The following is a 24,434-nucleotide window of genomic DNA, read 5'->3' on the forward strand; positions in this document are numbered from 1 at the left end:
GACCCCACAATGTTTCTTCCATGACAATAATCAGATGTTAGAAAAGAATATTTAATTCATCTGAAATACGTAAAACCAAAGAAGTGTATATGACAAATAAAATATTTGACAAAATATGGGTAAACAATGTTGTGGCCACCACTATAAAACTAATTTGATCCAAGAAAATACATATACAATACACATAAAAACAAGCTGCAGTTTAAAATGTAATCGAACACGATTAATAAGTGAAATTATAGCATAACTGTGACTCAAAACCGTTAAAATTAAGAAGTGTTGAGGTTTGTATATTCTATTTTAGTAATTCTATATTACCGTTCCATACATAGGCAGGATGGAACTAAACACTAGGATGGAAATAAAAAATAGAGGACTGATTTAAATCTAATATCAGCCGCTTCTAGTGCTTAGATACTTAAATAAGGTTAATATAAATTAATAAAATACAATGTTGCTAATAGGCAGAGTGGTGGACAAAAGCTTTATACAATGTATATAATTCATTTAGGACAGTCAGAAAGCCTTCTCTGCTGAATTGCAGTATATGTAATTATACTCCAAGTGGTAAAATAGTCTAGATGGATAAGTAGCTGACCGGTCAGTAATTCAATGTTAGTTTCAAAACTTGCTAGCCTTACCGGACCGACTTGCCTGCTTTGGATCTCCTTGTTGTGGGTTTTCAGCCTTTTTCCCAGCTTCTTCACTGACTGTGCTGCATGGGGGGGTCACATGACCTGTAGCCAATCGGATGGTCATAACAGGATTTGGCTCCAAATTTGAAAAAACGGGTGTGATCTTGCGCATCTTGATAAAGGCATTAAACTGCTAAAACGCATAGAAGGAAGACTTGTTGTTCAGTAGGATTACTGAATAGGAATACACAGTGATACTACAACACCCGCCAAATCCTGTTATGACCATCCGATTAGCTACAGGTCACATGACCCCCTGCAGCACAGTCAGCGAAGAAGCTGGGAATAGGCTGAAAACCCACAACAAGGAGATCCACAGCAGGTAAGTGTGACTGCGTTTTTGGACTACACCACATACCACTACGGAAGTCTGGTCTGCTACTTATCCACCTAGACTCTTTTACCACTTGGAGTATAATTACATATACTGCGATTCAGCAGAGAAGGCTTTCTGACTGTCCTAAAAGAATTATATACATTGTATAAAGCTTTTGTTCACCACTCTGCCTATTAGCAACATTGTATTTTATTAATTTATATTAACCTTATTTAAGTATCTAAGCACTAGAAGCGGCTGATATTAGATTTAAAATCAGTCCTCTGTTTTTTATTTCCATCCTAGTGTCCTGCCTATGTATGGAACGGTAATATAGAATTACTAAAATAGAATATACCGACCTCAACACTTCTTAATTTTAACGTTTTTGAGTCACAGAGTTATGCTATAATTTCACTTATTAATCGTGTTCGATTACATTTTAAACTGCAGCTCGTTTTTATGTGTATTGTATATGTATTTTCTTGGACTAAATTTGTTTTATAGTTGCGGCCACTACATTTTTTACGCATATTCTCTGACAATTATTTTATTTGTCATATACACTTCTCTGGTTTTACGTATTTCATATGAATTAAATATTCTTTTCTATACATCTGATTTTTCACTATATGATTATTGCCAATTAACATCCTCCAGCTCCCACCAAAGCGCCACTCAATTCAGCCCCTTTTTCTTTGCTACCATATACAACCATGTGTGAGAGAATCACGGTTTACCTCCTGAGTGTGCTTAGAGGATAAGATAGGAGTTGCAGATAAACTTGTTTTGTTTTTTGTAATTTTTTCCTCCATGATTTAGATAAAGTATGCAATGTTAGAAAACTTTCTAATTTACTTCTCTTATAAATGTTTATTTGTTCTATGGGTATTTTGTTGAAAGCAGGGACATATGCTTAGGAGCCGGCCCATTTCTGAAACACCATATGGCAACAGTTTTGCAAGATCACTAGATGGCAGCACTATTTCCTGCCATATAGTGCTCCAGATGCCTACCTAGGTATCTCTTCAACACAGATTATCATGGGAACAAAGCAAATTTGTTAATAGAAGTAAATTGGAAACTTTATAAAAATGGTTTGTTCTATCTGAATCACAAAAGAAAATGTTTGGGTTTCATATCCCTTTAGCATTAGATAGATAGATCAAGAACAAGGGGTCATGATATCAAGCTGAAGGGTAGTAGATTCAGGAGTAATTTGAGGAAACACTTCTTTACAGAAAGGGTGATTAATTTATAGGGGCCGATTTATCATCGGTCTGTCCGTCATGATCCGCACAACGGATCCTGTCCGACAGGCATTGATGAATGCCGACAGCTTTATCATTGCACAAGTAGTTCTTGTGAACTGCTTGTGGAATGCCACCCCCTGCAGATTTGCGGCCAATCGGCCGCTAGCAGGGGGTGTCAATCAGCCCGATCATATAGGATCGGGCGGATTGATGTCCGCAGCCTCAGAGCAGACAGACCAGTTATGGAGCAGCGGTCTTAAGACCGCTTCTTCGTAACTGCTGTTTCCGGCGAGCCTGAAGGAACAGGGGCATCAAGCTCCATTCAGAGCTTGATAATTCAGCCTCACAGAATAAACTTCCACAAGAGGTAGTGATGACAAACACTGTGGGGGACTTTAAGAATGCCTGGGATAAACATAAGGCTGCCCTACAAACTAGTTAAGTTTATACTTTTAGAAAATCGTGGGGAGACTTGCTGGGCTTATGGCACTTATCTGCTGTCAATATTTATGTTTCTATGATAGATGATAGATAGGCAGAGTGATCTAGTAATATCATTTTATTCAGCTATCATTTTGTAAAATTATATTTTCAGTATCCAAATATCCTTTTTCAATAGCAGCATTAGATTTAGAATATACAATAAATGTGCACTAAAATCACAAAAAAATCCAAGTATAAATAATAAAATAATGATACCGTGAGATATATATCACAATCTATGAATTATATAATATCAAAGGAAATGTCTGTATGATATCAAAGTATTTAAATAGGGTGGAAATATCACTACTCATGTGAAACAGAGCTATAACTAGCTCTGTCTGATGCGCACACCTATGTTTATACTGATAGGTACACAGTATCCCAGGGTAGAAACTTCTAAAATATTTATTATAAAACCTACATAAAAATGACCAATAATAAGTGCTGTATGGTATTTTCAGGGGTACAGATGTAATACAGTTTTCAGTCACTGTCCAGAGCTATCTTTTTTACTGATTGGTAATGGATTAAATAAAGTAAGAAACACTGCTCCAGTAACCGATATTTCCAAAAGGATAGGCTGTAGCTCCGCCAACGACGTTAAAGGGACATTAAACACTTTGAAATGGTAATATAAAATGATAAAAAATATATTTAAAAATAACTCTGCAATATACTTTCATTTATTTTGTCACCTTTTCCTGTAATTCTATCTGAAATTGTGAGCTTTTCAGTTCCTTTTAAAAATGGAACTGCACAACACTTATATTACACACAGTGACCTATTTATAACTGTCCCTAATTGGCCATGGTAGAGAGAACAACCTAAGTTACAACATGGCAGCTCCCATTGTTTTATAGACATGAAAACTTTACACTTATTTTGTCAATATTTAAACAACTTATGAAACTTTAAAAATACATATACTTGTTATTCTCAGACTAATCTTTTCTTTGAATGCATCATTCTATCTAGTATTTATTTAGGGCTAGATTACAAGTGGAATGGTAAATTATCGCGTGCGATAATTAACCAACCATTACAAGTGACTGGTTAGTGCTACCGCAAGCTTGTATATACTCATATCAACACATAAATGTATATAATCATATACATATATATTTATATTTGCTGCCATCGCTGCATTACTTACCCCCTTTTCTGCGCTTAGGTTCTGTGCCGTCTCTGACGGCATCAAAACGAGTCTCCCATTAGAGCCTATGGAAGCGTACTCTCATGAGCGCAATTCCCAGCAATGTGAACGCGAGCTCGCATTCGCATTGATGACAACTTGTAATAGCAGCGCACATTAGCACAAATATTGCTTTCCCTATTACTGTCATCACTGCACGCGATGAAATAGCGCAACATATATTTCACTGAATCACATTTTTATTAGTATTACTAGATATAGAATAGATATTTGAATGAAGAAAGTGGTTGTAAATAATTGCTACATTAAAATGATGCATTTGTCTGGTGTACAGTCGTTTGCTTCTGATTTGGCATGTACCATCATTATTCAGTAGATTATACTTGTCTGCATTGTATTTATTTGTTATGTTTGTGTTTACCTGTCTTAGCCAAACGTTTGTCGTCATCAACTGTTTTTTTTCATCCTTAGAAAAAAAGAGAAATGGTAGACTGAATAAATTTCTATTTTAATAAACCACGGTTTTGTAATTCCTTCATAATCTAGGTCAGCATAATGCAACAAATATGTCTAAATTTTACTATTATTTTGAAATCGTAAATAAATTCCTGTATTCAATACAAAATTATTAACAATACAAATGACTCTAAAATGGGTATTTTCCAATCTATACAGTGACATTTTTGTCTGGTTAACGTGGTATAATGAACCATTTTCAAAGTCATTTAACCTATCAGAAAATCCTTTTTATTTTTTCAAAAGACTTCACTTTAACTATTGTATACATATAGGATTGGCAAGTGTCTAGTATTTAGCTGTACAGGCCTGTATTTCACCAGGTTGTCCAGTAAAATGTATACAAAAATAATGGACACGTAATTGTCATTGTGTTTTTAAACTGAGAACCAAAGGGGTGTAAAAACATTGCCCTATGTGTGCTACAGGTAGTCATGGTGAAAAATATTTATGGTGAGGTCAAGGGAGGGGCCACTGAGTGAGAACTCCAAGTCACCCAGAAATCATCCAGTATTTTTGTGGAAGACAGCTGGCAACCTTAAAGGAACAGTAAAATCTTAGACATTCGTGATTCAAATAGAGAATACAATTTTAAACAACTTTACAATTTACTTCTATTATTTAATGTTTTCTTATCTTGCTGTCCTTTGTTGAAGGGCTTATCTAGGTAAACTCATGAGCGGAAAAGCACCTGGCTGATAGCTCCTGATTGGTGTCTGCATATCTAGGACTTTTTTCATTGGCTCTACCCATGTGTTCAGTTTGAAACCAGTAGTGCATTGCTGCTCCGTCAACAACCTTCCATACATATCAAGAGAATGAACCAAATCTGATAACAGAAGTAAACTGGAAAGATGTATAAAATTGTATGTTCTACCTAAATCATGAAAGAACATTTCTGGGTTTCATGTCCCTTTAAATACTTACATCTGAAACAATTCACAAACCCTATTCAATGTTTCTGTTAACACTATTCCAAATGGACCCATGACCCAATCCAAAGTATATAATAATGTTATGCTAATGTATATGGCAGTAAAGTTTGTAATATTGTATACTTAATTATACAGTGTACACTATATCGCCAAAAAGTATGTGAACACCTGACCATCACACCTACATGAGCTAGTTGGACATCCCATTCCAAAACTATGGCCATTAATATGAAGTTAGCTCCCCATTGTGGCTATAACAGCCACAACTCTTCTGGGAAAGTTTTCCACAGGATTTTGAAGTGAGGTCAGAGACTATTTTTTCTTTCATGATTCAGATAGAGCATGCAATTTTAAACAACTTTCTAACTTACTTCTATTATCAATTTTTCTTTGTTCTCTTGGGTCTTTTGTTGAAAAGCAGGGACATAAGTTTAGGAGCCGGCCCATTTCTGGAGCACTATATGGCAACAGTTTTGCAAGAAAGTTATCCATTTGCAAGAGCACTAGATAGGAGCACTAGTTCCTGTCATGTAATGCTCCAATTACCTACCTAGGTATCTCTTCAACACAGAATATCATGGGAACAAATAAAAGTTGATAATAGAAGTAAATTGGAAACGTATATATATATATGAAGTTGGCTCCTCATTGTGGCTATAACAGCCACAACTCTTCTTGGAAAGTTTTCCACAGGATTTTGAAGTGTGTCTATGGGAATTTGTGTCCATTCAACCAAAGAGCATTCATGAGGTCAGACACTGATGTTGGATGAGAAGATCTTGCTTGAAATCAGCGTTCCAACTCATACTAAAGGTGTTCAATGGGATCGAGGTCAGAGCTCTAAGCAGGGCACTCTTCTTCATAGACCTCACTTTGTGCACAGGGGCACAGTTATGCTTGAACAGGAAAGGGTCTTTCCCAAAGTGTAGCAGCAAAGGTGCAAGCACCCACTTGCTTAAAAAGTCTTTGTATTCTGTAGTATTAAGATGACCCTTCACTGGAATAAAGGGGCCTAGCCCAAACCATGAAAAAATGGCCCCAGACCATTATCCCTCCTCCACCATACTTTACAGTAGGCACTATGCATTCTAGTAGGTAGCATTTTTTCCACTACAACACAGTCTAGTGGTAGTGTGCTTTAAACCACTTCAGAAGATGCTTGGCATTGCGCATGTTGATGTGACGCTTGTGTACAACTGTTTGGTCATTGAAACCCATTGTGTGCTATGCACTTCAGCACTCGGCACCCGCATTCTTTGATCTTTTGTGGTCTACTACTATATTCCTGGGCTGTTGTTGCCCCTATATGTTTCCAATTCACAATGATATCACTTAAGGCTGTGACACACTGCAAGCGATGCGGCGCGAGGCGATGCAGCTGCTTCGCACCGCGTTGCATCGCTTCTGAAGTTCAATTATTTCATCTCTGAGTGCTCAGCTACGCGACCTGACACAGCAGAGTGCTCAGAGATGAAAAGGCAAGACACACTGAGCGCGCACAGCTGCATTTACACGCTGCGCACCGCTCCGCTTGCAGTGTGTCACAGCCTTTACAGATGAACATGGCAAATCTAGTAGGGCAGAAATTTCACAAACTGACTTGTGGCAAAGGTGGCATCCTATAACAGTGCTAAGTTTCAAGTCACTGGGCTCTTCAGTAAGATCCATTGTACTGCCAATGTTTATATATGGCGATTTCATGGCTGTGTGCTGTATTTTATGCACCTGTTAGCAATGGGTATGTCTGAAACACATGACCTCAATAATTAGTAGAGGTGTTCACATACTTTTGGCCATATATTGTAATGTACATTTAAAAACATTTTTTACTTGTGAGTTCAAACCCTGTTAATGGGTTAAACACATAGGCAAAAGCTCATGTTTCCTTCAGAAAATTACGGCTGATGATTGGCTCAATTGCACATATGTCCACATTGTTTGACCGGCACTTATACTTATCATGTGGCACAGGAGTTATTGGGTGCACACATTTTCCTATATGTTTAACATAATAGCAGTGATTAAATACCTAGGTAACAGGGGATTTGTGAAAAAGCAATCTCATATAAAACTGAGCAGTTTATTTATTAAATTACAAGTATCTTTAAATTGATATTTTTTTGTATTTTTTTTATTATTAATAAACTTAAACATTTGTTTTTGGAGGTGACACACAAATATTACAAAAAGCAGCGAAGTATGGAAACTTTTACATTAATGATAAGAGAATTTAAATTGATGAAATTAGAAACAGCATATAATCATAATAAGATAGGACATGATCTATGATAAATAACATGATATAAAATGCATTTGAATATAATTAAAAATAGAATAATAGTGTGGTTTGTTACTGAAATGTAGGCCGCCATCAGAGGGTGAAAGGGGTGACTCCTGTCAGGGGCCCACTAGGCCAGGGGCCCCCATGAGGCAAACACAACTATTATTTTTTTATTTTGGCAGCCACCAGAGGGCGCTACAGCAGAGTGCTTTTGAGCGCGGGAAATGTCATTACAAGGAGTAAAGAATTAGCATTTGAGAGGATTTCTGAGTGTGCACTAAACCACTATGCACAGTGTGAGACAGACTTGACACTGTTTGTACAGTGTGTGCTTGATTCAGACGGCAGATCACTTTCATTTGCAGAGGAGATAGGACTTACTTAGAAAATGTTTTTTATTTCTTTGTGCAATTTCGGATTGTAACTTTCGTGTGGTAGTCGTTGTATAGTGGAGCTATGGGTCCATAAAAACACAATTTTTTTTGTATTATGCAGCAGTGTATTTATGTTTTATTGACAGTTCTGTAGAAATTCTATATTTAAAACCATGCAGAAATGTTTCCTCCTCAATACACAAATGGTTGGTGCCCTTTTGGCAGATATGATTTTTTATATATATGCAAGGACTTTCCAGATGCCAGGAGGCATTTTATTTAAGATTTTTATATCTGCATAAACTGGTATAGTCTCAGGACAAGATTGCTCAGTGTTTGAAATGAGACAGGTTAAATTAACACTGTTCAGTTTACACTACAGCTGACTTAATTATGAAATACATACAAACAAGTCTAAATCCTGCATTTAACCAGATCTAATGGTATGAGGCTGAGACTGAGTACCACAGCTGATGGTTCCACCAAGACCATATACAGGGAGTGCAGAATTATTAGGCAAGTTGTATTTTTGAGGATTAATTTTATTATTGAACAACAACCATGTTCTCAATGAACCCAAAAAACTCATTAATATCAAAGCTGAATATTTTTGGAACTAGTTTTTAGTTTGTTTTTAGTTTTAGCTATTTTAGGGGGATATCTGTGTGTGCAGGTGACTATTACTGTGCATAATTATTAGGCAACTTAACAAAAAACAAATATATACCCATTTCAATTATTTATTTTTACCAGTGAAACCAATATAACATCTCAACATTCACAAATATACATTTCTGACATTCAAAAACAAAACAAAAACAAATCAGTGACCAATATAGCCACCTTTCTTTGCAAGGACACTCAAAAGCCTGCCATCCAAGGATTCTGTCAGTGTTTTGATCTGTTCACCATCAACATTGCGTGCAGCAGCAACCACAGCCTCCCAGACACTGTTCAGAGAGGTGTACTGTTTTCCCTCCTTGTAAATCTCACATTTGATGATGGACCACAGGTTCTCAATGGGGTTCAGATCAGGTGAACAAGGAGGCCATGTCATTAGATTTTCTTCTTTTATACCCTTTCTTGCCAGCCACGCTGTGGAGTACTTGGACGCGTGTGATGGAGCATTGTCCTGCATGAAAATCATGTTTTTCTTGAAGGATGCAGACTTCTTCCTGTACCACTGCTTGAAGAAGGTGTCTTCCAGAAACTGGCAGTAGGACTGGGAGTTGAGCTTGACTCCATCCTCAACCCGAAAAGGCCCCACAAGCTCATCTTTGATGATACCAGCCCAAACCAGTACTCCACCTCCACCTTGCTGGCGTCTGAGTCGGACTGGAGCTCTCTGCCCTTTACCAATCCAGCCACGGGCCCATCCATCTGGCCCATCAAGACTCACTCTCATTTCATCAGTCCATAAAACCTTAGAAAAATCAGTCTTGAGATATTTCTTGGCCCAGTCTTGACGTTTCAGCTTGTGTGTCTTGTTCAGTGGTGGTCGTCTTTCAGCCTTTCTTACCTTGGCCATGTCTCTGAGTATTGCACACCTTGTGCTTTTGGGCACTCCAGTGATGTTGCAGCTCTGAAATATGGCCAAACTGGTGGCAAGTAGCATCTTGGCAGCTGCACGCTTGACTTTTCTCAGTTCATGGGCAGTTATTTTGCGCCTTGGTTTTTCCACACGCTTCTTGCGACCCTGTTGACTATTTTGAATGAAACGCTTGATTGTTCGATGATCACGCTTCAGAAGCTTTGCAATTTTAAGAGTGCTGCATCCCTCTGCAAGATATCTCACTATTTTTGACTTTTCTGAGCCTGTCAAGTCCTTCTTTTGACCCATTTTGCCAAAGGAAAGGAAGTTGCCTAATAATTATGCACACCTGATATAGGGTGTTGATGTCCTTAGACCACACCCCTTCTCATTACAGAGATGCACATCACCTAATATGCTTAATTGGTAGTAGGCTTTCGAGCCTATACAGCTTGGAGTAAGACAACATGCATAAAGAGGATGATGTGGTCAAAATACTAATTTGCCTAATAATTCTGCACTCCCTGTACAGCATGAGTACAGCATTTTCAAAATCCATAAGTACAGCTGACAGATGGGAACATTTGTACACCATATTTGAAGTGGTGCTCTTGGTTTGGGAAAATGGGGGGGGGGGGGGGGGCCCGAAACATATGTCAACCTTTCAAAAGTAGTTTTCTTCATCTACCCATTCTGACAGATCAATAATGTACAATTTTGAATTCACAGAAGTATTTTTGTTTGCACATTTACAAATATGATTCTTTAAAAAGTGATCTCTTAATTTCTGAATTTTTTTTTTTTATCATGCATGTCACACACTGTTGATTTAGGGGATGGCAATATGCAGGAATTTTACCTCCTGTGAGTGTTTCTGTGAGTGTTGAGTTTATGTCTTTGTGCTTTTGTTGGTGTCTCTATGAGTGTGTACGTATTTTTTTTTCTGTGGGTCTCTGTGAGGGTGTGTGCGTATGTCTGTGCATTTTCTGTGGGTGTCTCTGTGAGGATGTGTGTGTCTGTGTATTTTCTGTGGATGCCTCTGTGAGGGTGGGTGTGTATATCTTTGTGTGTTTTCTGTGGATGTCTCTGTGAGGGTGTGTGCGTATGTCTTTGTGCATTTTCTGTGGATGTCTCTGTGAGAGTGTGTGTGTATGTATGTATTTGTGCATTTTCTGTGGGTGGCTGTGAGGGTGTGTGTATGTATGTCTGTGTATTTTCTGTGGATGCCTCTGTGAGGGTGGGTGTGTATGTCTTTGTGTGTATGTCTCTGTGAGGGTATGTGCATATGTCTTTGTGCATTTTTATGGGTGTCTCTGTGAGTGTGTGTGTGTGTGTGTGTATGTATGTCTGTGTGTTTTCTGTAAATGTCTCTGTGATGGGTGTGCATATGTCTGTGTGTTTTCCGTGTATGTCTCTGTGAGGGTATGTGCATATGTCTTTGTGCATTTTCTATGGGTGTCTCTGAGTGTGTGTGTGTGTGTGTGTATGTCTGTGTGTTTTCTGTGTATGTCTCTGTTTGGGTATGTGCATATGTCTTTGTGCATTTTCTATGGGTGTCTCTGTGAGGGTGTGTGTGTGTATGTGTGTGTGTGTGTGTGTGTATGTCTGTGTGTTTTCTGTGGATGTTTCTGTGAGGGTGTGTGTATGTATGTATTTGTGCATTTTCTGCGGGTGTCTGTGAGGGTGTGTGTATGTATGTCTGTGTGTTTTCTGTGAATGTCTCTGTGAGGGTGTGTGTATATGTCTGTGTGTTTTCTGAGTATGTCTCTGTGAGGGTATGTGCGTATGTCTTTGTGCATTTTCTATGGGTGTCTCTGTGAGTGAGTGTGTGTGTGTATGTCTGTGTTTTCTGTGAATGTCTCTGTGAGGGTGTGTTCATATGTCTGTGTATGTCTCTGTGAGGGTATGTGCATATGTCTTTATGCATTTTCTATGGGTGTCTCTGTGAGTGTGTGTGTGTGTGTGTGTGTATGGCTGTGTGTTTTCTGTGAATGTCTCTGTGAGGGTGTGTGCATATGTGTGTGTGTTTTCTGTGTATGTCTCTGTGAGGGTATGTGCATATGTCTTTGTGCATTTTATATGGGTGTCTCTGTGAGTGTGTGTATGTCTGGTCTGTGTGTTTTCTGTGTATGTCTCTGTGAGTGTATGTGCATATGTCCTTGTGCATTTTCTATGGGTGTCTCTGTGAGGGTGTGTGTGTGTGTATGTCTGTGTGTTTTCTGTTGATGTCTCTGTGAGGGTGTGTGCATATGTCTGTGTGTTTTCTGTGGGTGTTTCTGTGATGGTGTGTGCATATGTCTGTGCATTTTCTGTGGGTGTCTCTGTAAGTGCTGAATGTCTGTGTGGGTGTATGAGTGTGTTTGTGTGTTTCTTTGTGTGCCTGCTAAAGTGTCTATATTTGAATCCTTATGTGTGAGTGTGTTGCTACCTTTACAACATTTCCATGTTTGACTACACTAATACATACTACATATGTATTTTAGTCACTTGGTCAAAAATTGCACATGTCAAAGGGGTGGGTCCTGATCAATGGTTAAGTAAGGGACCCAAAAATTTCTAGTGGCAGACATGGGTGCACTAAACTAAAGATCTGACTGATTTCTGAAAGTGTGAATACAACTGACAACATTCCCTGAACTTATATTAAACCAAATATGTATTTTGTATAAACTAGAAATGCTATTTTGTAGAAATCTGTAATAGTTTATTGGGCCACTGAGTTCCCTGAGACTATAATAATGTGAATAAGTCAGCATTCTATATTTAGCCTTTACTTCGGGAACATTTTTTATACATTTCTATTTTCAACTATTTTTTTCAGTGTGTATTTATATTAGCATTAATGGAAATTCAGTAAAGCTGGATGACATGTAAAACAGAATTCAGGTCTGCAAGTTTGCATTTTTTATGAAGTGACCTAATTTATAGGACCTAAAATACATATGTCTTACTATTGCCATTTTAATACTATAATAATATAATCTGTTTCTTGTATCTACAAATACTTTACATTTAAAGCTACAATAGGAAACTGATTTATTCCAATATGCTTTGCCTATAACTAGGGATGCCAAGTGTCCAGTATTTAGCTGGACAATCCAGTAAAATCTGTACAAAAATACTGGACACTGAAAGGACCATTAAATACAGTAGATTTGCATTATCAACACATGCATGATTAAAAAGACAATACAAAAGCAATAAGGGGCTGAATTATCAAGCTCTGAATGGAGCTTGATGCCCCTGTTTCCGCGCTAGCCTTCAGGCTCGCCGGAAACAGCAGAGTTATGAAGCAGCTGTCTAAAGACCGCTGCTCCATAACTTGTCCGCCTGCTCTGTGGCTGCGATAAATACAAATAGTCACCAGCACTGGTATGATACTTATAAAACTTTCATTGGAGATACATAAAAAAATAGCGACGTTTCTGGGATTAACCCCTTAGTCATGCTGTCACTAAAGACTGCTGCTCCATAACTTGTCTGCCTGCTCTGAGGCTGCGATAAATACAAATAGTCACCAGCACTGGTATAATACTTATAAAATTATAAAACTTTCATTGGAGATACATAAAAAATAGCGACGTTTCTGGGATTAACCCCTTAGTCATGCTGTCACTAAAGACCGCTGCTCCATAACTTGTCCGCCTGCTCTGAGGCTGCGGACATCGTATCATGTCTGTCTGCACTTTAATATATCGGCCCCTTAGTCTAAACTTCAAATGAGTAGTAGGTTTTTTTCGTACAAATTTCAGTTATGTCCATTTCCACTCCCACTGTATCATGTGACAGCCATCAGCCAATCACAAATGCATATAGGTATTTTCTGTGAATTCTTGCACATGCTCAGTAGGAGCTGGGGACTCAAAGTGTAAATATAAAAAGACTGTGCACATTTTGTTAATGGAAGTAAATTGGAAAGTTGTTTAAAATTGCATGTTATATCTGAATCATGAAATTTGTCGGCATTTCAATACAAATTTGAACTTTCCCATAAAACAAGATTTTTTACAGAACATTCTGGATTCGATATTTAATGCAAGTTAACTATATTATTTTTTACTGAATTTAATGAGATTTTTAAATTACGTTTTTTTTTTTTTGTAAGCCCTATTGTATGCATTTCCTTGACATACTTAAAGGGACAGTCTAGTCAAAATTAAACTTTCATTATTCAGATAGGGCATGTCTTAAAGGGATATGAAACAACAAAAATGTTCTTTTATGAGTCAGACAGAGCATCCAATTTTTGTTGGATACCTAGGTAGGTGTCTGGAGCACTACATGGCAGGAAATAGTGCTGTCGTCTAGTGCTTTTGTACACGCTCCTGAGCTAACTTTCCAGATTTTCAACAAACGATTCCAAGAGAATGAAGACAATTTGATAATAGAATTAAATTAGAAAGTAGTTTAAAATGCCATGCTCTAGCTGAATCATGAAAGAATAATGTTGGGTCACAGGTTGGTTTGTCAATCACATGCAGTATTTATGCTTAGCTGTTAATCACCAGCTTTTGTCCAGCTACGAATTGTCAGTGTATTGCCACTCTTGAGCTCACTTTAACTCTGTATTTAACACCTTTGTAGGGGTTATACACACAGTTATAGGCAAACTATGATGCAATAAGAAAATGCTCTAATGCAGGGTTGACCAAACTATGGCTATAGGGCCACATGTGGCCCTCCAAGGGTTTTTGCATGCACTCTGAGCAGTAGAGCAATATCAGTAATTGGTATAAAAATAAATAGTTCAACACATCTCATTAGGTTTGAGTCATTATCTTTAGCATTATTATAATGTAATGTGGCCCCCTGGCTAATACCACCATTAGTCACATGGTGCTCCACAGGAGAAGTCATTAGTAACCTGGCCCTTCCTACAAAAAAGGTATTTAATGATTTTCTATATTAACAAAATGTATAAGTGGGGGGCGGAGCTAGCCAGCAATGGAAGCAGCAGTATCTGAAAGGAGCTCTGAGTGAGAAAAGAGTTTAAACTGTTAAAAAGAAGCTATTTGTGGCCACTGAGGCCAATAATCAACTCCGGACAGTACCCTTAACTATGGGGTAATAAGTAGAAACAATTTTAGAAAGTTTACAGAAAGCACATTTTGAACCGGAATTTGAGAACCGGAACAAAATCAGGAAAGTCCGCAGCTGCAGCCTAGTCCGGGCCGAGAGGCCATTCTAAAGGGGAAAAAAAACTGCTGAGACAATAACTACAGCCCAAACCAAACAAACAACTATAGTGAGAGATCAAGCGAAGTGGAGGAGAAGCTGCAGAAAGCCCTTTTAGACCCGGAGAAAAACGGAGGCCCTTACTCCCAGCAAACTTAGCAGTCTCATAAAATAAAAGTGGTGGAGGTGAAATTGAAAATATCTAAGTTGGGCAGAGGAACTTTCACAGATTTGTCGGACAGAACGCATCTCCACAAACATATTTTATTCTGAGCTATGATGACTATTGAAAGATCCGCAAAAGATTTATGGGGTCTATAGAGAGAGTACTAACTGCTCACTTTGCTAAGTTTGAGAGCCGATTAGATGCCATCATCCAAAAATATGGCTGTCCGGAGAGATTCTGTGACACTGGTGGAGATGACTACCCTCTTACAGTGGACACCTTGACTTACATGGCAACCCCAGAGGTGCGGATTAGCGACCAGGTTGCTGCTCGTCACATGCCAGCTGGAAGCACAATGATCACTTCTACGCCCGGAACAACTGGAGTTCCGGCTGTGATGAGGCCCGTTCGCTGAGCAGCTTATAACAAGAACACAAAACGTCTGAAAAGATGGAAAACTAAGCCATGTACTAAGAAGAAAAGGCTCTGGAGATCATATACCCCTCTAGCGCAGGGGAAGCAATGTCTCTTGCACTTGCTGAATATCGCTCAACTTGTTGCAGATGATGGCGACAATTATTCTCTTACTGGAACAGGTTTGCTTTATTTATGCACCGTAATAGCCGTGAGAATGGGAGTAGGTTAAGACAAAGACATACACGAGAGACAAACCAAAACTCTGTTATGAAAATCTTGCTCCTACCACTCACTGAGGATAACACAACCCCTCTACAGTTTATAATGTAGACGTTTTAGTAATTTGTAGTTTTACTGTATCTCCAACTTTTCTCTTACTATAGTGAAAAATGTATTGCTCCTGATTCCTTTGTGTTTAGAGTGTGATTGCTGCGAGATGTACATTCCCCTCTGGCCTCATGCTTACTTTTTTGTATGTTGGTGTACTCTTTGTTTTCAGGCAGTGTAGTATAAGATAAAGCCCAAATGTCTGACAGTTTTAAGCTGTCACACGCTATCAACAGCCATTTTAATATTTTAAGGTCAGTTTAGAAGCATACTCTGCATGGTGATTGGTCTCTGTTGATCTCCAATTATAGGATGTACACCTTACAACTGCATCTGCGCCATATGCTAAAATTTCTATATATTCTTGGATCAGATCCCTATGCATACGTTGTATACTCCTTTAACTAATGTGCTCATATCCATTTAGATGGGTTGATGGCTTATATACTTAGAGGACTACAGCTTTTAGGTATGCTGCAGCGCTTAAGCTTGGCGATCGATATTAAGCATTAAACCTGATTATTACCAACGCCACTATATTGCACATAATGTTTTGCATGATTCTTTTATATGATTTTCTAGTTTACTTCCTGTATGTAGCTTGGAGATTTTGAATTATTGGCTGCTCCCCTTCTCACAAGAATGTACAGTAAGCTTTTTGCATTCAGCTTTCTGTGGAATATAGATTTTATGCCTTATAAAGAGTGAGGCCAGCCTTCAGCATATATGGGCATAATGGTCTGGGTCATACCTCATCAATCCTAAATACACTTATCTGTACTGAAAAGTAGATGTGTGGGAACTTAGCTATGGGAGCTACTATTGTTTATATTGTTCACATGGTATGCTGCTCCTCTTGACTGCCGATATACTTCTGTCCTGCACTGTTAGTGTTCCACTACCACGCCTATAGTAGTACATTTAGAAATCATTGCCCCCACTACACTGTCTTGCCTTGGATGTCAAGCTAATACCTTCATTTAGCTTTCTCTTTAGTAACTTTTACTCAAAACATATAATTAGCATTGCACAGTGCTTATAAGTTGCCATTCAACTTGGGAGCCCTTGGGGAATAGCTGTTTCTAGATCCTCTTTTTTATTTTCTCACCATTGATAGAGTTGTTTTAAATGTCTGGTATGTGGGCCAACAATGATGAAGGAGTACACTATTACTTGAATAACCTCCATCCCCCATCACTTTTATGCGGTAATGGTTGAATACCTCCTCCTCCGCATTCCCTTTTGGCAGAGTTAAGTAGCCTCTGCCTAGTCTGAAGAACCGTGACTAAGTTTTCTCCTACATTCCATAAATAGGTTCTTCGGGCCCTAGTACAAGAAATTTGCTATGTTTATCAATATGCAGTTTTATAATATCCACTAACATGAGAACTTATGTTAATATGGTCTTGTCTGGATAAAATGTATTCATTCTTGGTATTGCCTAATGCCCATCTTGGCTATAATAGTTTTGCCCATGGTACAGGTCAGCATATGTGGAGAATAATATCATTGGTCTAATGCTCACTACACCGCCCCCCCTTCCCCCTCTCTATGCGGTAAGGGATGAGTAATTTCTCCTCCACATTCACACTCTGACAGATTTAAGTAGTCTCTGTCCTATCCGTAGGGCCTTTGCTTTGGATTGTGCCTACATGTATGTAAGAATGGCTCTGCGGACCTTATTGTTGAAAGTTATATCTAATTATTATTCTGTGTTCTAAAGTCTGCAAAATGTCCATCCTTGCAATTACAGTATACATATCAGTTCATGTATATATTTAATGTATATGATCGATTCCTTGTTGAGATGCTTGGAAGTTAGAGGATCTAAGGTAACCAACACAAGTGTTTCCCGAGTTCTTCATAGAATAATATCCTGTGGTGCGATTAATAATTCACAAAGAAAGAATAATGTTGTTAGGTTTATATATATATATATATATATATATATATATATATATATATATATATATATATATATATATACTCTTTTCTATATATTGTTTGTTAGCTGTTGTAACTTTCTCTTATTTAAACATTAACCAGATGATGAGTTAAAGGGACATTATACACTCATTTTTTCTTTGCATAAATGTTTTGTAGATAATCTATTTATATAGCCCATAAAGTTTTTTTTAAAAATTAATGTATAGTTTTGCTTATTTTTAAATAACATTGCTCTGATTTTCAGACTCCTAACCAAGCCCCAAAGTTTTATGTGAATACGCTCGACTACCTACTCCAGCTTGCTCCTGTTTGTGTAAAGGGTCTTTTCATATGCAAAAGAAGGGGGAGGGGGGGGAGTGTCTTATTTGCCACTTGCAGTGGGCTTTCCAGCTACCTTTTCAACAGAGCCAAACTGACAGCTTCTAAGTACGTTTTTAAACCATTTTATACTGGATTTTTATATCAGTATCTGTGCATATTATTCTTTATAGTAGTGTCTATTACATGCAGTTATATGAAAATGAGTGTATACTGTCCCTTTAACATAAGATTGCTCACTGATCTTCTTTATGTGCCTTAGACTGAAACTGTTATTACTTGCGCTCACATCGGACCAACTTGCATTCTTGTGTTGCTTATATTTCATTCATATCACTGTGTTATATTGTGGAATGTCTAATATTTGTTTTGAAGATGCTTAAAGGGCCATAATACCCAAATGTTTAAACACTTGAAAGTGATGCAGCATAGCTGTTAAAAGCTGACTAGAAAATATCACCTGAACATCTCTATGTAAAAAAGAAAGATATTTTACCTCAAAAGTTCCTCAGTAGCCACCTCCCATTGTAAAGGATTTCTAAGCAGCATTTTAGTATGTCTGTCCTGGGACAGCTGAAAGGATGAGCCTCGTGAACTCTCATGTTATTTCACCAATCAGGTAAAGGAAGCTTACTATGAAATCTCATGAGAGTTAAGTCAAATCTCATGAGATCACAGTAAGAGTTCATGACCTCAGCATTGCTGATGCTGATTGGCTGCTGTTCATTTCTTCATTTTTTTTTTTTTTTTACCTGCAGCTGGGAGCAGTATAACTTTTTACACAGAACTTACTCTGCTGAGCTGAGGAAATTGTGAGGTAAAATATTTTCCTTTTTTACATAGAGATGCTCAGGTGATATTTTCCTGTCAGCTTTTTACAGTTATACTGCATCAGTTTCAAGTGATTTAGCATATGAGTATTATGTCCCTTTAAGCAGGTTCAGTTTGAGTATGCAGATTTCTTAACTCACTATAGGATATTACTGTATTATTGATGTGTCGTCATCTATACCCTAGTCTTCTGATCCCTTGGGTGGATCTCTGTTACACTGATGACACTATGCAGATACACCAATAAAATGAGGTGCAATGTTGAAGGGTACTATTTGGAGCAGGATAAGCGAGATGTGATTCCCTGCTCATTGATGTTTTGAACTATGTAACCAAGGTCTCTTGCATTAGTGTACTTGTGATGTTGCCCTTCAATGTGTAATTGATATGTGTTTGTTTGGATTGCCTCAATAAAAACATTTAAAAAATATATATAAAATAAAAATAAAAAAATGTATAAGCACCCCTGGCCTAAAGAAGTAAAGAATTTCCTTATTGCAGTTGTATGTTCTTATAAAGGGATATGAAACTGTACTACTTTAGTATAAAAAAAAATGCTAAGTCAAAATAAACATAAAAAAGAAACAGTCTGATTTTCATACTTGTTTTCTTTCAAAATGATCACTTTGAAATTCCTGTGTAGCCTCTGCCTTTAGTGTGATAAGAGAGATGACATTACAGATCTTACTACTGTAACATGAATTTTGCAGCAAAACTCCTCTACTGAGCTTGGGTAATAAACTGACTGCTGCTAGAGCTGACTCCTAGCAACCACATCAAAGGAAGAGTTACTTCTTTGCCTTCCTGTGGAAGCAAACAGCTCCCTTATGGGGCTGTGTCATGAAGTAAAGGACCCTGCACATATTAAAGGGATATTCCAGCCAAAGTTGAAATGCACACAGGTGCATTTAGGTTTAGAAATTTAACATTTTTGCAATACACTTGTATTAATACAAATGCTTCTAGTAAAAGCTATAGCTGTTTCAAGAGAACATTTTTGCCAGTAGATGTATTTTGCAAATATGTCTCTATCCAAATGCAACTTTGTGCATTTTCATTTTGACTGGAATGTCCCTTTAAGTATAAAAAAGAAAAGAAATTAAAGTTAAAATCTTTTTAAAATGATAAATACACACTACAATCATTTCTATTAAAAGGGACACTTGATCTTTCGTGATTCGGCTAGAGCATTCAATTTTAAGCAACTTTCTAATGTACTCCTATTTTAAAATTTTCTTCATTCTCTTGGTATCTTTATTTGAAAAGCAAGAATGTAAATTTAGATGCCGGCCCACCAATAAACAAGTGCTGTCCAGCGTTCTGAACTAAAATGTGGCTGGCTCCTTAGCTTAGATGCCTTCTTTTTCAAATAAAGATAGCAAGAGAAAATTAGGAGTAAATTAGAAAGTTGCTCAAAATTGCATGCTCTATCTGAATCACAAAAGAAAATGTTTGGGTTCAGTGTCCCTTTAAGTATAACCAATTTCTTAGTGCATTTTTATTATGACAGACTGTTGTATATCCCTTTAAGTGTATCCAATATGCTAAAATATCATAATTATTTATACTTACCACATCAACAAGCTGAGATATTTTTAAACCAAAATTGACTGTAATTGTGGTGTTAGGATTTTGCACAGGCCTGATCCATTTTTGATAGCCAGCAAATAAATTCCGTAGCAGAGTGTCTTCTATTTCTGCCAAGGGATGAAATGTGGCAAAGGCTGCAAAATAAAAACATAAAAGACAAATAGTTAAAGGACCTGTAAATATGATAAAAAGACAATATAATAGCACTTAGTCTGAACTTCAGATGAGTAGTAGATTTTTTTCTGACAAATTTAAAAGTTATGTCTATTTCCACACCCCCTTTATCATGTGACAGCCATCAGCCAATCACAAATGTATATACGTATTTTCTGTGAATTCTTGCACATGCTCAGAACGAGCTGGTGACTCAAAAAGTGTAAATATAAAAAGCACATTTTGTTAATGGAAGTACATTGGAAAGTTGTTTAAAATTGCTGCTCTATCTGAATTATGAAAGTTTAATTTTGCGTGAGTTTCCCTTTAATTTGTATATTGTCAGAAGATGTGTAGCCGTGTTTTGGTGCCAAATCAGTGAGCTACATGCGGGACTTTGCAAGCTTCTGAAGATAATCAGGACTTTGGATTATGACAAAATACAAAAATGACATTCTATATTTTTTTTAAAACTAGCTAAGCAGAGGGCACTAATGTCAACATTTTACTTTTATGGCTCAAAGTTTTCAGATAATTTTCAATATACTTCAATTATCAAATGTATTTTGTTATTGTGGTATCCTTTGTTGAAAAGAATACCTGGGTAGGCTCAGAAGTAGCAATACACTCCTGGGAGCCAGCTGGTGGCTACACACATACAGTATGTCTCTTGCCATTGGCTCACTAGATGTGTTCAGCTAAGTCCCATTAGTGCATTGCACCTCTGGAGCTGTGCACTTTTATGTCCCTATAAATGGACCTTCTAGTGTCCAAATAAAAGTGTCTATTTTGTTACAGCATTTTATTTTAAAAGAAATGTTCTTCTTTTACTATGTAATAGCACATTTTATGTATGTAAAAAAACCTTATATAGAGGATAGCTGGTGCATCACTGGTAGTCCCTTTAATGAGTTGTGATTATACAGGGAGTGCAGAATTATTAGGCAAATGAGTATTTTGACCACATCATCCTCTTTATGCATGTTGTCTTACTCCAAGCTGTATAGGCTTGAAAGCCTACTACCAATTAAGCATATTAGGTGATGTGCATCTCTGTAATGAGAAGGGGTGTGGTCTAATGACATCAACACCCTATATCAGGTGTGCATAATTATTAGGCAACTTCCTTTCCTTTGGCAAAATGGGTCAAAAGAAGGACTTGACAGGCTCAGAAAAGTCAAAAATAGTGAGATATCTTGCAGAGGGATGCAGCACTCTTAAAATTGCAAAGCTTCTGAAGCGTGACCATCGAACAATCAAGCGTTTCATTCAAAATAGTCAACAGGGTCGCAAGAAGCGTGTGGAAAAACCAAGGCGCAAAATAACTGCCCATGAACAGAGAAAAGTCAAGCGTGCAGCTGCCAAGATGCCACTTGCCACCAGTTTGGCCATATTTCAGAGCTGCAACATCACTGGAGTGCCCAAAAGCACAAGGTGTGCAATACTCAGAGACATGGCCAAGGTAAGAAAGGCTGAAAGACGACCACCACTGAACAAGACACACAAGCTGAAACGTCAAGACTGGGCCAAGAAATATCTCAAGACTGATTTTTCTAAGGTTTTATGGACTGATGAAATGAGAGTGAGTCTTGATGGGCCAGATGGATGGGCCCGTGGCTGGATTGGTAAAGGGCAGAGAGCTCCAGTCCGACTCAGACGCCAGCAAGGTGGAGGTGGAGTACTGGTTTGGGCTGGTATCATCAAAGATGAGCTTGTGGGGCCTTTTTGGGTTGAGGATGGAGTCAAGCTCAACTCCCAGTCCTACTGCCAGTTTCTGGAAGACACCTTCTTCAAGCAGTGGTACAGGAAGAAGTCTGCATCCTTCAAGAAAAACATGATTTTCATGCAGGACAATGCTCCATCACACGTGTCCAAGTACTCCACAGCGTGGCTGGCAAGAAAGGGTATAAAAGAAGAAAATCTAATGACATGGCCTCCTTGTTCACCTGATCTGAACCCCATTGAGAACCTGTGGTCCATCATCAAATGTGAGATTTACAAAGAGGGAAAACAGTACACCTCTCTGAACAGTGTCTGGGAGGCTGTGGTTGCTGCTGCACGCAATGTTGATGGTGAACAGATCAAAACACTGACAGAATCCATGGATGGCAGGCTTTTGAGTGTCCTTGCAAAGAAAGGTGGCTATATTGGTCACTGATTTGTTTTTGTTTTGTTCTTGAATGTCAGAAATGTATATTTGTGAATGTTGAGATGTTATATTGGTTTCACTGGTAAAAATAAATAATTGAAATGGGTATATATTTGTTTTTTGTTAAGTTGCCTAATAATTATGCACAGTAATAGTCACCTGCATACACAGATATCCCCCTAAAATAGCTATAACTAAAGACAAACTAAAAACTACTTCCAAAACTATTCAGCTTTGATATTAATGAGTTTTTTGGGTTCATTGAGAACATGGTTGTTGTTCAATAATAAAATTAATCCTCAAAAATACAACTTGCCTAATAATTCTGCACTCCCTGTATTATTTAGAATATCTGTAATCTGATCTAAAATGTTCTGTAATTTCATATAAAAAAAGACTCTCTCTGATATTCCATAAGAAACAAAAATGGAGACTTATGCTTTAACTAATTTTGCTTAATTGAGAATACATGAATATGAAATTATGAAGACGTGAGACTGACCTTTGCACAGCATAGCTTTTAAAATACTTGATGGAAATTCAACACACATAAACACGCATAAACACATACACGCCCAGCTTGTTACTAGTTACACGGTGTAGAACTGGAAAAAAAACTTCAGACTAAGAGGCCTATTTATCAAGCCGTCAACCGCAAATACGCTGGAATTCCGCAGCGTAATTGGGGCGAGCTTGATTCCCCTTATTTATCAAAGCCTACAGACCGGCAAAAGTTGAAATCTGTGAAGTAACATACAATCCGCCGGTCTCAGTCTGACACAGATCGATGCTTACATCATTACAGATGTTCCGAATGCAAATTCGGCACTATCTGACTACTTTTGCTAGTTAACAAATATCTAACAGGGACGCTCGCCACTATTCCGGCCCAGCATACCTGGTTTTCAATCCGCCGCCCTGGAGGCGGCGGATGCCTAGGAATCAATGGGAGTCTGAAAGCAGCGAAAGCTCATGTTCGATGCTGCCAGATATCCCATTGATTCCTATGGGAGAATAAAAGTTATGTTTACACCTAACACCCTAACATAAGCCCTGAGTCTAAACATCCCTACACCACTGCCACCAACATTATACTTATTAACCCCTATTCTGCTGCTCCCCGACACCGCCGCAACATAATAAAGTTATTAACCCCTATTCCGCCACTCCCCGACATCGCCGCCACGAACATTATACTTATTAACCCCTAATATGCCGCCCCCTACACCGCCGCCACCTAAATTATACCCATTAACCCCTAATCTGCCGCCCAGACACCTCCGCCACCTACATAAAGTTATTAACCCCTATTCAGTCGCTCCTGGACCCCGCCGCAACTAAAATGTATTAACCCCTAAATCCCTGGCCTCCCACATCACTAGCACTAACTAAACCTATTAACCCCTAAACCGTCAGCCCCCCACATCACCATAAACTAAATTAAACTATTAACCCCTAAACCTAACAACCCGCTAACTTTATATTAAATATTAACTCATCCCTATCTTATAATAAATTTAAACTTACAAATATTAAACTATTAATTAAACTACCCTGTTATACTAAAATTACATTAAATTACATTAAACTATATTAACCTAATAATTAATCTACCCTAACTGTTATATTAAAATTACATTAAACTACCAATTAAATTAACTAAATTACATATTTAAAAACTTAACCCTACTCAAATAATTTAAATCTACTATAATTTCAAAGTTACAAAAAACTACCAACTTAGTTACAAAAAATAACAAACACTAAATTACAAAAAAATAAACACTAAGTTACACAAAATAAAAAATAAATTATCAAAT

The 24,434-nt window shown here is 37.7% G+C and overlaps 1 protein-coding gene across 1 annotated transcript in view; it reads right to left on the reverse strand.

The window, feature by feature from the left end:
• Positions 1-24,434, reverse strand: part of LOC128648089 (neuronal acetylcholine receptor subunit beta-3-like) — a 68,117-nt gene that overhangs the window by 32,322 nt on the left and 11,361 nt on the right. Inside the window, exons 2-3 of the mRNA XM_053700756.1 lie at positions 20,295-20,446; positions 4,326-4,370 (exon numbers count right to left, since the gene is read on the reverse strand). Coding sequence (XP_053556731.1) covers positions 4,326-4,370; positions 20,295-20,446 — 197 coding nt within the window. The remainder of the gene's footprint in view (positions 1-4,325; positions 4,371-20,294; positions 20,447-24,434) is intronic.

This window comes from Bombina bombina, chromosome 2 (assembly GCF_027579735.1).
Source record: "Bombina bombina isolate aBomBom1 chromosome 2, aBomBom1.pri, whole genome shotgun sequence".
NCBI classification, from domain to species: domain Eukaryota; kingdom Metazoa; phylum Chordata; class Amphibia; order Anura; family Bombinatoridae; genus Bombina; species Bombina bombina.